Here is a 12473-nt window from a genome sequence, read left to right on the forward strand (position 1 = left end):
GCCAAAGCACCAATCTCCCCAAAAGTCCAGGCTCTCACTCAGTCTCAACTACTCGTCAGGCCGCCTCCTCTCCTGCCTCGCAACCTTGTCCACTCCTCACCCGACTCCAGTCCTTCTCTGCAGGGAGGCGGTCCCTTTTATAAGTGCCCGGATGGGCTCCAGGTGATCCCCGACACTCCCTAGACACTCCCTTGTGTGGCGGAAGTGCCGGCTGTGTTCCCAGAAGCCCTCCGGGTGTTCCCAAACTTCTTCCCCCCAGTACTTCCTGGTGTGGCGGAAGTGTTGGGGTTCCGGGTCCTTCAGGTATGGGGGCGCCCCCTGGCGGAGACCACGGGCCCCTGCAGGGTTGGGCTTCCAAGCCCTGCACCCGTGGCCCTCAAAGGAACCAGGGCGGCCGCCCCCTCGTGGTCCGGAGGAGGAATGAGCCCTCCTCCTGTCCTCCTGGGCGTCCCGGCTGGGCACCACCCCCAGCCACGTGCCACAATATACACACACAGATATATATATATATACACATACAGATATATATATACACATACAGATATATACACACACACATATATATACACACATACAGATATATATATATATAGCAAAATACCTGCGCTTCGCAGCGGAGAAGTAGTGTGTTAAAGAGGTTATGAAAAAAAAAAAAGGAAACATTTTAAAAATAATGTAACATGATTGTCAATGTAATTGTGTTGTTCAAGCCTTTAACAAAAGTTCTAGTTCCTCTACTATGAATCTTTTATACCGATGATGCTGGGACTAGTGAAAATACTGTATGTGCATGAAAGAGTTTAACCTGGCTTAAATATCAGAAGTTAAATCATCTGATGTTTGTCTAGTCCAATACTTTAATCTTTTAATAAAATATGAATTTGAAATAATTCCTTTTTTCTCATTTTTACTTGTGTAACTGTTAACTGTATTATTATTTAAAGTAAGTTTATTACTTTGATGTGTTAGTAGAGCTGTCTTTCCTTTAATAAAACAGTTTGTCCAGCAAAGAGAATTTTAAATGCTTTTTAGTTATTCACTTATTCCGTGTCACAACCAACATTAAGGTAACACAATAAAAGATGTTTTTTTTTCTAATTTCCAATTTATGTTAACAGAAACTAATTATTTTAATTGTACATATGTTTGGATAAATGAGAGTATGAACTGGAGCAAAGCTCAGAACTACTGTCAAGTGAACTACAGAGACCTGGTCAGTATAAGAAATGAGACTGAAAATATGGAGATAATAAAGAAAGCACAAAGCACTCCTTTTTGGATTGGTCTGTTCAACAATCCCTGGAAGTGGTCTGATGGTGGGAAATCAACATATCAAAACTGGGAAAATTCACAACCAAACAATTTTGAACTTCATAAAAAGTGTGTGGAGGTGAAAGATAATGGAAAGTGGAGTGTTGATGATTGCAATTCAACAAAGCCTTTCATTTGCTCCAAGAGTAAGGTTCATTGCTTACTTTGCATTATTAAATATGTGCTTTAGAATCATTTTTTTAAAACTATAAATACAGAAAATCTTGTTACAGGTAACCAAAAGTACAAAATGTATGAATCTATTCAATATTCTAGTCATATTTACAGTATTTTTTAAAATCTTTCTTGTAGCCATTTGTATTTTACAACTTAATGAAAATTTTTTGATGGACATATATTGCATGTGGTGATATAAAATAAAATATATTTAGGAGAGTATCTAAAACTTTGATCTTTTTAATTATTGGAAAATGGTTTGCTTTAAAAAATAGAATCAGATCATTTGTATGACATGAGTGGAAGACCACTCATTAGATCTAATTAGATGGTTTCAAGCTTAGCTACTTTAAGAACTAAGGGCATCCAAAACAAAAATAATTTGGACGTTCTTTTTCTAAAATACAATTGTAAACAATAGCTGTACACATAAAAGTGGAATAGAACATTTTTGATAAAAGAAATTCCTGCCCATGGTACTTGGTGGCAAAAATAGCACGTTCTGTTATTCTATCACTCTACAATTCCTGTTGTAACCACTAGGTGGTGCCACTGAGTCCCAAGCAACAGAAATAGCAATACCCAACACAATTCCAGATTCAAGAGAATGATTTTTATTTGACAAAATACCTTCCATATACAATTAACAGCAAAATCAACCATTCACAAATCCTCTTTCATCCTCCAAAAGAACATTGTCCACTGCATCATGACTCTGACTCAGTTCAAGTGAGGCAGGGGGCTTTTTTTTTTAAAGTCGACCCAGAAACTGCTGCTAATCTCCTAAGTCTTCTGAAGCACTTCTGGGTTATACGAAAACCAGGGCAGTCCTCCACCTGCTGCAACCTCTGGCAGTCCCCAAAGAACCCAACAGGGCTGTGTCTTTAGACTCCAACTCCCATGCCACCCTGCAGGTGTCCTTAGCCCTAAGGAACACTGCCACCTGCCATACAAGGAGATGAACTACTCCCAGTGAGCCCGTTGGCCCAATCCTTCTATTATGGCCTCCTGTCTGGGTATAAATCTTTCCTTTATCCCGGCCAGAATGCCTGTCCTCCTTTCCAGGCAACTACACTGTACACCAGAAGGAAGGTTGCAGTACCTGATTATTTATGTTGAGGAAAACTATGACTACTTCATCAGATACAATGGTATATGATATACTGTGTGAATGTACCCAGTTCACAGATAAGAAAGCATCAGGCTCAAGCTGCAGTCCTACCTCATGATAAAAGCTATTATTAAAAAAAACATATTTATTTGTTTCTAATTTTTAGCATGCATACTTAGGAATTTTCTGGGTAATTTCATCACAAAGACTGATTTATGCCTTCTTATCTTTTGATAACTGTTACATATTTTCTGTTAAGGTAATATCCAATGTTATTATTGAAATTAAGCTGGAATCATTCTTTAACAAATGCATACTGAATATGTGTACATATATACATGCAGTATATAATATATATATATATATATATATATATATATATATATATATATATATATAGTATATATATATTTTTTTTAAAACTGTACACAGACAGACACAACACTAGATATCCAAAAACACATGTTTAATGCTTTTCTCTGCACTATACAGCACCACACAATGCTAAATTAGCCAACTCAGTCCCTTCTTTCTCTCTTCTTCTCTTTTTGCTGCCCTCACTCCTCCAAACGCAAACTCCATCCTCTTCCTTCCAACTCCGACTCGTCTACTGAAGTGAGGCTGCCCCTTTAATAATACCCCGGATGTGCTCCAGGTGCTTCATGATGATCTTCTGATGGCACTTCCTGGTGTGGCGGAAGTGTCGCATAAGCACCCGGAAGCACTCCGGGTGTGCCTGGAATCTCTTCTGGAAGCACCTCCAGTTGTGGCGGAAGTGCTGCAGTCCAGGGCTCCATAATCCTCCGGGCGCCCCCTGGTGGTGGCCACAGGCCCCAATACGGTTGAGCTTCTAAGCTCTGATCCCATGGACCCCATGCAGACCAGGACGACTGCCCTGTCATGGCCCAGGGGAGATATTATCCCTCCCCCAGTCCTTCCAGGCATCCCAGCTGGACAGGATCCCCACTGTATATATATATATATATATATATATATATATATATATATATATATATACAGTGTATGAGTAAATCACATGAACAGTACAACAGTACATTCACTTACTTTAAAAATATTTACAACACACCCATTTTTCTAATTTATATTGAAGACAAGGATTTTTTAAGTAATCAACAAAAGTTGGGACACCTGTAGGAGTTGTTTGCATCAGCTTTCAAGGCTTAATTAATTTCCAATGTTGCAGAAAAGCTGTAAGATGTTAACCCATTACTTATTCTCTAAAACTGACCTTTTTATAACTCTAAAAATTAGATTATTTTTTATTTTTTGGTAACCTAATTTTTTTTAAATCTCTGAGAGTTTGCTGCTTGTCTTTTTACCATTTCAGGTTATTCATTGGACTTGACTTGCTTAAATTTCAATAGAAACACTTTGATTGACATGAGTGGCATTAACTTCTTAAATTTAAACTTGGAGAACCCATCAAACAGCAGATAGCAAGAAAAGTAAACGTGATGCCTGGCATTCACACCAAAGAGTTCAATCTTTCTTTCATCAGACCAGAGAATTTTCTTTCTCATGGTCTAAGAGTCCTTCAGGTGCCTTTTGGCAAACTCCAGCAGGCTGCCATGTGCCTTTTACTAAGAGTGGCTTCCGTCTGGCCACTCTACCATACAGTCCTGATTGGTGGATTGCTGCAGAGATGGTTGTTTTTCTGGAAGGTTCTCCTCTCTCCACAGAGGACCTCTGGAGCTCTGACAGAGTGACCATCAGGTTCTTGGTCACCTCCCTGACTAAGGCCCTTCTCCCCCGATCGCTCAGTTTAGATTGCCAGCCAGCTCTAGGAAGAGCCCTGGTGGTTTCGAACTTCTTCCACTTAAGGATGATGGAGGCCACTGTGCTCATTGGGACCTTCAAAGCAGCAGAAATGTTTCTGTAACCTTCCCCAGATTTGTGCCTTGAGACAATCCTGTCTCGGAGGTCTACAGACAATTCCGTTGACTTCATGCTTGGTTTGTGCTCTGACATGAACTGTCAACTGTGGGACCTTATATAGACAGGTGTGTGCCTTTTCAAATCATGTGCAGTCAACTGAATTTACCACAGGTGGACTCCAATTAAGCTGCAGAAACATCTCAAGGATGATCAGGGGAAACAGGATGCACCTGAGCTCAACTTTGAGCTTCATGGCAAAGGCTGTGAATACTTATGTACATGTGCTTTCTCAATTTTTTTTATTTTTAATAAATTTGCAAAAATCTCAAGTAAAGTTTTTTCACGTTGTCATTATGGGGTGTTGTGTGTAGAATTCTGAGGAAAAAAATGAATTTACTCCATTTTGGAATAAGGCTGTAACATAACAAAATGTGGAAAAAGTGATGCGCTGTGAATACTTTCCGGATGCACTGTATATATACATATATACAGTATATATATATATATATATATATATATATATATATATATATATATACTGTATATATATATATACTGTATATATACATATATATTGTGACAGATAGGGGCGCTCTCGCTCCCTTGAACCCTCGGACAACATGCCAGACACCAGATAAAAGTCCAAATTATTATTTTATTATAATAACACAGTGCACAAAGCACCACCACTCCACAATACTCCAATAAATCAATACACCAATTCTCCAAATTATACACAATCCTCCACTCCCAGACTCTTCGTCACCCTGCCTCCCAACTTAGCTCAATCTTCTGGGATTTCCCATAATCCTTTTATAGTCCATGACCCGGAAGTGTTTCTGTCCCTCAGTCCATGTGACTTTCTATCACTTCCGGGTCAGGTAAAAACTTCTCCTTTTCTACATCCCGGAAGTACGTCATTTCCTCTGTCCATGTACCTGGGACGCACTTCCGGGGTGTAGTGAAAATAACAATCCCTGGGCCTCCCTGCAGCGACTCCTGGCGGCTCCCATGGTATCCAGCAGGGCTGTGTATTAAAACTGCATTGTCCATGATTCCCTGCTGGCATTCGGAGCACCTCCATTCTGCAGGGAGGGCTCTATCTGGTGGCCTGGGGTTGTTGGCCGGAATGAATGGCCGGCCATATCTCACAATATATATATGTGTATATATATGTTTTTTCTCAACTTCTTGCTAATATAAATTCTAATAGAAAAGAAGAAACCAAACCGAAGTAAATACACTTTGTGTGACACAGGGTGATCTAGAGCAGGGGTGTCAAACTCAGTTCCTGCAAGGACACTGTGGCTGTAGGTTTTTGTTTTATCCATTATTAAGAAATTACTAATGCTAATGGAACATACGATATTTTTTTGATATTAATTGACTTGGATTTTAATTGTCGAATTTTTTCTTTTACCAACAGCCAAATAATAATGAGATACAAAACAAGCCAACAGATGGCCAGGCTGACTGAGATCCCTTTACATTTGTGTCTTTAAAACAATATCTCTCTCTTTAAAATATCTGAACATAAAAATGTCAGTGTCTGAAAGATTCTGATCTTTTAGGGCTCACAAAGCATTTGGATGGTGATTTCAGAAAAAGAAAATCAGTTTTGGAAACATAATTTAAAAAACAAGTTTCATTAACAGTTAAATTGGAGATTGTTTGGAGTGAAAATGGTGACCCTCCAGGACCATTTAAGACCACCGAGTTATCTGTTCATCTTTGGGTTTGCTTTAAATCTCTTTATTGCTTGGCTGACAGTTAAGGAAAAGAAAAGAAAAAAAAAAACAAAGAGCTAAGGAAGTCAACAATAATTGTTGTAAGATAAATATGTTAAATTAGCTACAGTATGTGGATATGAATTAAGAAAGTGGCTGTAATGAAAACTAGCAGCCACTGTGGCCCTCCAAGAAATTTACACCCCTTTTGTAGAGTGTGTCCATGGGCAATACATAAACTGGATTCATAAGATAACAATATTTTCATTACTTTCACAAACAGAATTGTAGAATAAACTAGTAATATCAGTATTAATTTGATTTTTTTTTTTGTTTCTTTATGTGCTTTCCTGGACTTTTTTTTATTAATGCTTCTTATGTGCTTTCTTGGACTTTTCTTGCAGTTATCATGAATGTAACCTTTATAAATACAAGTTCAACTTGGGAAGATGCTGTGGATTACTGCAGAGCAAGGAATTCTGATCTCATCAGCATCTCATCACAGCTGGAGCAGGATGCAATAGCTGCATTGCTGAACAACACCAGTTCATCTAGCGTGTGGCTGGGGCTAAGGCAGAGCCGTCTCTTTGGATTCTGGTTGTGGATTGATGAAAAACCTTTGAGTTATGAGAAGTGGGTCCATAGACCTCCTTCACAGCTCCCTGCCTCCAGCCCTTGTGCTGTTATGTCTCAAGAGAAGAATTTCAGTTGGACTAATGTTTCTTGTTCCGAAAAATACAGATTCATCTGTAGGTATCAATAAAATTAACCCTAACCCTAATTTTAGTGTTTATAATTATCTTCTTATATACTTCTATATACAGTGTTTGAAGTGAGACAGCACCTCTTCCTATTTCAACATAGCATGACAGCACCATTTCATAGCATACCAATGAGTACTGGAAGCTCTTTGTAAATTTTCAACGAACCGTTCTTCAATCGAATGTTGATATATCCATGTGTTTAGAGCTTACCTAGGGCACACATCCCCAACCTGGCCACTTTGATTGACTGTCATTGTATCATGACAATCTAAGTTTTCACCATACCTACGCCTTTTCCACCCCCACCCAAATCTTTGATCGAATCTTGGTAAATTACCCTGAAAAGAGTACCACCACTTCAAGTACTGTTCATATCAATGTTTTACTCTTTTGCAGTGTTATCATACTTTACTTCTATCATTGCTGAACCCGGTTTCAGGCTGTTATCTCTGGAACAGGTACATTAGTGAGTGTGACTGAAAATGTGGCCTGCATTACACTGGCATTCAAAACAGTGATGGCATCTGTTTCCTACACTTCTCTGGAGTTTGGCACTGGCTGAAAGATGCTTGATATAGATAATGAATAATTGTATATTATAGTTTACAAAAGACATATAACTAATAAAGAAAAATGAGGCTAAATGTTATATTCAATGAATGCATTCTGATGTATAATTTATATAATCATTTTCTAAATGTAACTATCTTTAATAAACTGTTTTTGCATTCATCACACTGTCTTGTCTTTGAGAAACTAATGAAATGACATTTCCTTGAGTTTATACAAAAGGCAATTTATATTATATCTTTAGTTTACTAATTACTAGCAGCAGCACCCAGCGTTACTCCAGTAAGTAATTTTAAGCTCTTCTCCATTTGTCAGCTGGTCTGTTTTTAGTCTGTTCTGTTGTTTCTCTTGTTCTGAGCCACTAGGTGGCACTATCCTTAAAACTAATTGTAGTTAAAAGGAAATAACCCTCCCAAAGGTACCTCCAGGGTCAAAATTTTGGATTCCAAATTAGTTTATGGTCTCTTCCTAACAAAGTGACATATGTGTGTGACATTTTGTTGAAAATAGACCAAGGGTGTGGAACTGTATAAAGAACAAACAGGCACACATTGAGCTTTACATGTTAGATATTATTGTTGTTGCAATTATACAATTATAAATATCCCAAAAGGAAATTTAGGTTCTACAGAAGCTCAAGAAGTATATAAATATTATCACCAACAAAAAGAGCATCCCTACAACACACACGAGAATTACAAAAAAAAATGTTTGAATTGGCTAATGATAAGAGAGCAGTCACACTGAGACTTTATAAAGGCACATTGCTATAGCAGCATTTCGTTGCACACTTCTGATTAATTTGTTGGATAAAAGTACTCAGTGTTGATGTCAGAGAGAGGATGTGCAGCATTGTTCACAATGGCATTCAGTTTTACTGTTATTCTCCTCTCCAATACCCTCAGCAGGTTAAGAGTGCATCCCATAGCTGAATCTGTCTTTTTAATTAGCTAGTTGATTCGGTTGGCCTCTTTTGAAATGTTACAGGCCTAGCACATTACAGAATAGAAAGTCAGTTTTCACAGAGTTCCAGAGTATGTCACTACCCACATTAAAAGACTGCAGTCTCCTAAGAAAATAAGAGTCTGCTCTGCCCTTTCTAATATATTTCCTGTGTTACTATACCAGTCCAATTTATCATTGATATGGACACCCAAGTAGTTGTAGCAGTGCACCACCTCCACATCTTCGCCATTTTCACAATTCTGGATGCTGGTGGGCACATGCTCCCAGAAAGGAACCCGTGGGGCCATATTGTGCATACGTGGCTGCTGGACAGCTGACTTGGATACTCAATACAGTATGAAGTAATGAGCGTCAACTTTAAATGAAATATTTGCCCCCTGTGATATACAGTAACTGGTTCCTCCATAAGTGACAGCATCATAAGTGAATTCAGTGCTATGTAAACTAGATGGCAGCAGATAGTGTGATATACTGAATGATTTAAGTAGTTTTTATTGCAAGCCAAATTAATATTTAGACATATCCCAAAATGAATTTCAAATTTAAGATAAAGATATGGTGCAAGTAGTTAAGGGTTACGAAAAGTTTATGAACTCCGTGTGAAAACCACTTAGCAAGATGGGAATCACCTCCACAAGCCAGCATAAACTAAAATAATAACATTCTTAATCTTGGATCATATTGGATGATCTGTGCTCTACTCTAATGTCCTATTGGCACTTGGCCCTACCTATCTCAGTTTTTTGTTTAGCAGGATTAATTAGATAGATAGATAGATAGATAGATAGATAGATAGATAGATAGATAGATAGATAGATAGATAGATAGATAGATAGATAGATAGATTAGATAGATAGATAGATAGATAGATACTTTATTAATCCCAATGGGGAAATTCACATTCTTCAGCAGCAGCATACTGATACAATAAATAATATTTAAATTAAAGAATGATAACAATGCAGGTGAAAAACAGACAATAACTATGTATAATGTTGAATGTTAACGTTTACCCTCTGGGTGGAATTAAAGAGTCGCATAGTTTGGGGGAGAAACGATCTCCTCAATCTGTCAGTGGAGCAGGACAGTGACAGCAGTCTGTCGCTGAAGCTGCTCTTCTGTCTGGAGATGATACTATTAAGTGGATGCAGTGGATTCTCCATAATTGATAGGAGCCTGCTGAGCGCCCTTCGCTCTGCCACAGATGTTAAACTGTCCAGCTCCATGCCAACAATAGAGCCTGCCTTCCTCACCCGTTTGTCCAGACGTGAGGCGTCTTTCCTCTTAATGCTGCCTCCCCAGCACACCACTGCGCAGAAGAGGGCGCTCGCCACAACTGTACTGATAGAACATCTGCAGCATCTTATTGCAGAAGTTGAAGGACGCCAGCCTTCTAAGGTAGTATAACCGGCTCTGTCCTTTCTTGCACAGCGCATCAGTATTGGCAGTCCAGTCTAATTTAATCATCCAGCTGCACTCCCAGATATTATAGGTCTGCACCATCTGCACACAGTCATCTCTGATGATCACTGGGTCTATGAGGGTCTGGGCCTCCTAAAAATCCACCACCAGCTCTTTGGTTTTGCTGGTGTTCAGGTGTAGGTGGTTTAAGTCGCACCATTTAACAAAGTCATAGATTAGGTCCCTATACTCCTCCTCAGCCCATTCCTGATGCAGCCCACGATAGCAGTGTCCATCAGCGAACTTTTGCACATGGCAGGACTCCGAGTTGTATTGGAAGTCCGATGTATATAGGGCTGAACAGGACCGGAGAAAGTACAGTCCCCTGTGGCGCTCCTGTGTTGCTGACCACAATGTCAGACGTGCAGTTCCCAAGACGACAATACTGAGGTCTGTCTTTAGATAGTCCACGATCCATGCCACTAGGTATGAATCTAATCCCATCTCTGTCAGCTTGTCCCTAAGGAGCAGAGGTTGGATTGTGTTGAAGGCGCTAGAGGAAGTCTAGAAACATAATTCTTACAGCACCACTACCTCTGTCCAAGTGAGAGAGGGATCGGTGTAGCATATAGATGATGGCATCCTCTGCTCCCACTTTCTCCTGATATGCTAACTGCAGAGGGTCGAGGGCGTGTTGAACCTGTGGCCTAAGATGGTGAAGCAGCAGCCTCTCCATGGTCTTCATCACATATGATGTCAGAGCAACAGGCCGAAAGTCATTCAGCTCACTAGGACGTGATACCTTTGGGATTGGGGTGATACAAGATGTTTTCCAAAGCCTCGGGACTTTCCCCTGTTATTATGCTGTAGTGTTAAGAGAAATAAAAAGGTTAGTCTGACTAGAGCTCTCTCTACATCTTTTTATTGGTTTCCACCTTGTTTGGCATCACTTCTCACTTGCCTGCTGCTCATTTGGGTCTGCATCTATGCTTACTGTATAGTCTGCACAGCCTGCTGAGCATGACGGAGCAGCTCTCCACTGGCCTTTTGTGTAGTTTAGCTTCTTCACCGCAGAAGCCGATGACTGTCTTTGGCACACCACCTAACTATTCCATCAGTGTAGTTTGCCCCACAGCGTACCCTCCTAATAAGAAGACCCATGTAGAAGATTTTTTTGTATTGTAAGTTCTGACCCAGACACATCTCATGATTATCATTAAGGGTCTGGTCTTTGTTTAAAGCTATCATGCAAACTTCTACTTTTGAACACTGGCTTGGATCTGATACTGAATTTTTGTTTACCTTTGTAAATATTTACATAAAAGATTTTCTGATTTCCTTGTTGCTTTGTTTTCACTGACAGTTTCAAAAGTTCTAATCTGCTTCACCAGTGCTACCCATTAATGATCCACAGAATAAGAAAAATTATTTTTTTAATCCCAGTCCAGCTAGTATAGAGGATAGGAGGATAGTACAGAGATGCTGAATTTGCACACTGCTTTTATTTTATTATACTTTGAACAGCTGTCTTACGTGCTTTCTAAAGTATATTGTGAAGGTGTATTATTTTAAAGACACTACATAATGTAAAATAAATCCACAGACCAAGACTGGAACACTCATTTTCATTAGCAGGTATTGTGACTTTCATCTTTATTTATATAAATACTGTTCTGTTATTATGTCAAATTAGAAAATATGTGTGGCCAAAGAGCCATGCTGGAAGTCCTACCTTAAAATAGTACATTTTTAACATCAACTTATTTTATTATACAAAACAAATAATGTCATCATGGAATTTGACTACAGCTAACATGAGCATGGCAATTCAGTATTTTTTTTAATCATGCATCATGCCAGCAAATACTTCGCCTCTCTCTATTTTTGTTCCTTGGTCCATATAGCTCCCTTCCCATTAACAAGCTTACTGCATTTAACATATTTACAGATATATTTTAAATAAAACAAAAAACACCATGATGACTGCAAAACAACATTCAATTTGTTCAAAGCAATAACAATATAAGAAATCTGACAAATGAGAGAAGACCCTCCAGTCCATGAGGAGGAGAGGTTTGGGAGCATGCACTGATACAGTGTGTTGCCGCACCCACCATATGATGAACCACCCAGATTGGGACCTGAGTGCAGCCATGCAATGGGTGACACCTCAACACCACTGTTCCACTATTTTATCCAAACACTCTTAATAGTTTGTCAAGTTTTCTGCTTCAACTATACAGCCCTGTAGTTTGTTCCTGATTAGCACAACTGTTTCAGTAAAGACACCCTTAAAGATAGGGTGAGAAGCTCAGTCATCCGGGAGGAGCTCAGAGTAGAGCCGCTGCTCCTCCGCATCGTGAGGAGTCAGATGAGGTGGCTCGGGCATCTGATCAGGATGCCTCCTGATGTGTTCGGGGCACGTCCAACCGGGAGGAGGCCCCTGGAAGACCCAGGACACGCTGGAGGGATTATGTCTCCCGGCTGGCCTGGGAACGCCTCGGGATTATCCTGGAAGAGCTAGAAGAAGTGGGCCGGGGAGAGGGAAGT

The 12473-nt window shown here is 39.5% G+C and overlaps 2 protein-coding genes across 7 annotated transcripts in view; both read left to right on the forward strand.

Annotated features, from left to right (window-relative positions):
• Positions 1 to 7358, forward strand: part of LOC127529453 (lithostathine-1-beta-like) — a 19952-nt gene extending 12594 nt beyond the window's left edge. Inside the window, exons 2-3 of the mRNA XM_051933090.1 lie at positions 1119 to 1457; positions 6627 to 7358. Of these exons, the coding sequence (XP_051789050.1) occupies positions 1119 to 1457; positions 6627 to 6985 (698 nt within the window). The 3' untranslated portion in view covers positions 6986 to 7358. The remainder of the gene's footprint in view (positions 1 to 1118; positions 1458 to 6626) is intronic.
• The window catches only part of LOC114651415 (macrophage mannose receptor 1-like), a 425221-nt gene that overhangs the window by 39999 nt on the left and 372749 nt on the right, over positions 1 to 12473 (forward strand). The gene's annotated exons all lie outside the window — the stretch shown is intronic.

The sequence above is a fragment of the Erpetoichthys calabaricus genome, chromosome 1, assembly GCF_900747795.2.
Source record: "Erpetoichthys calabaricus chromosome 1, fErpCal1.3, whole genome shotgun sequence".
Classification (NCBI taxonomy): domain Eukaryota; kingdom Metazoa; phylum Chordata; class Cladistia; order Polypteriformes; family Polypteridae; genus Erpetoichthys; species Erpetoichthys calabaricus.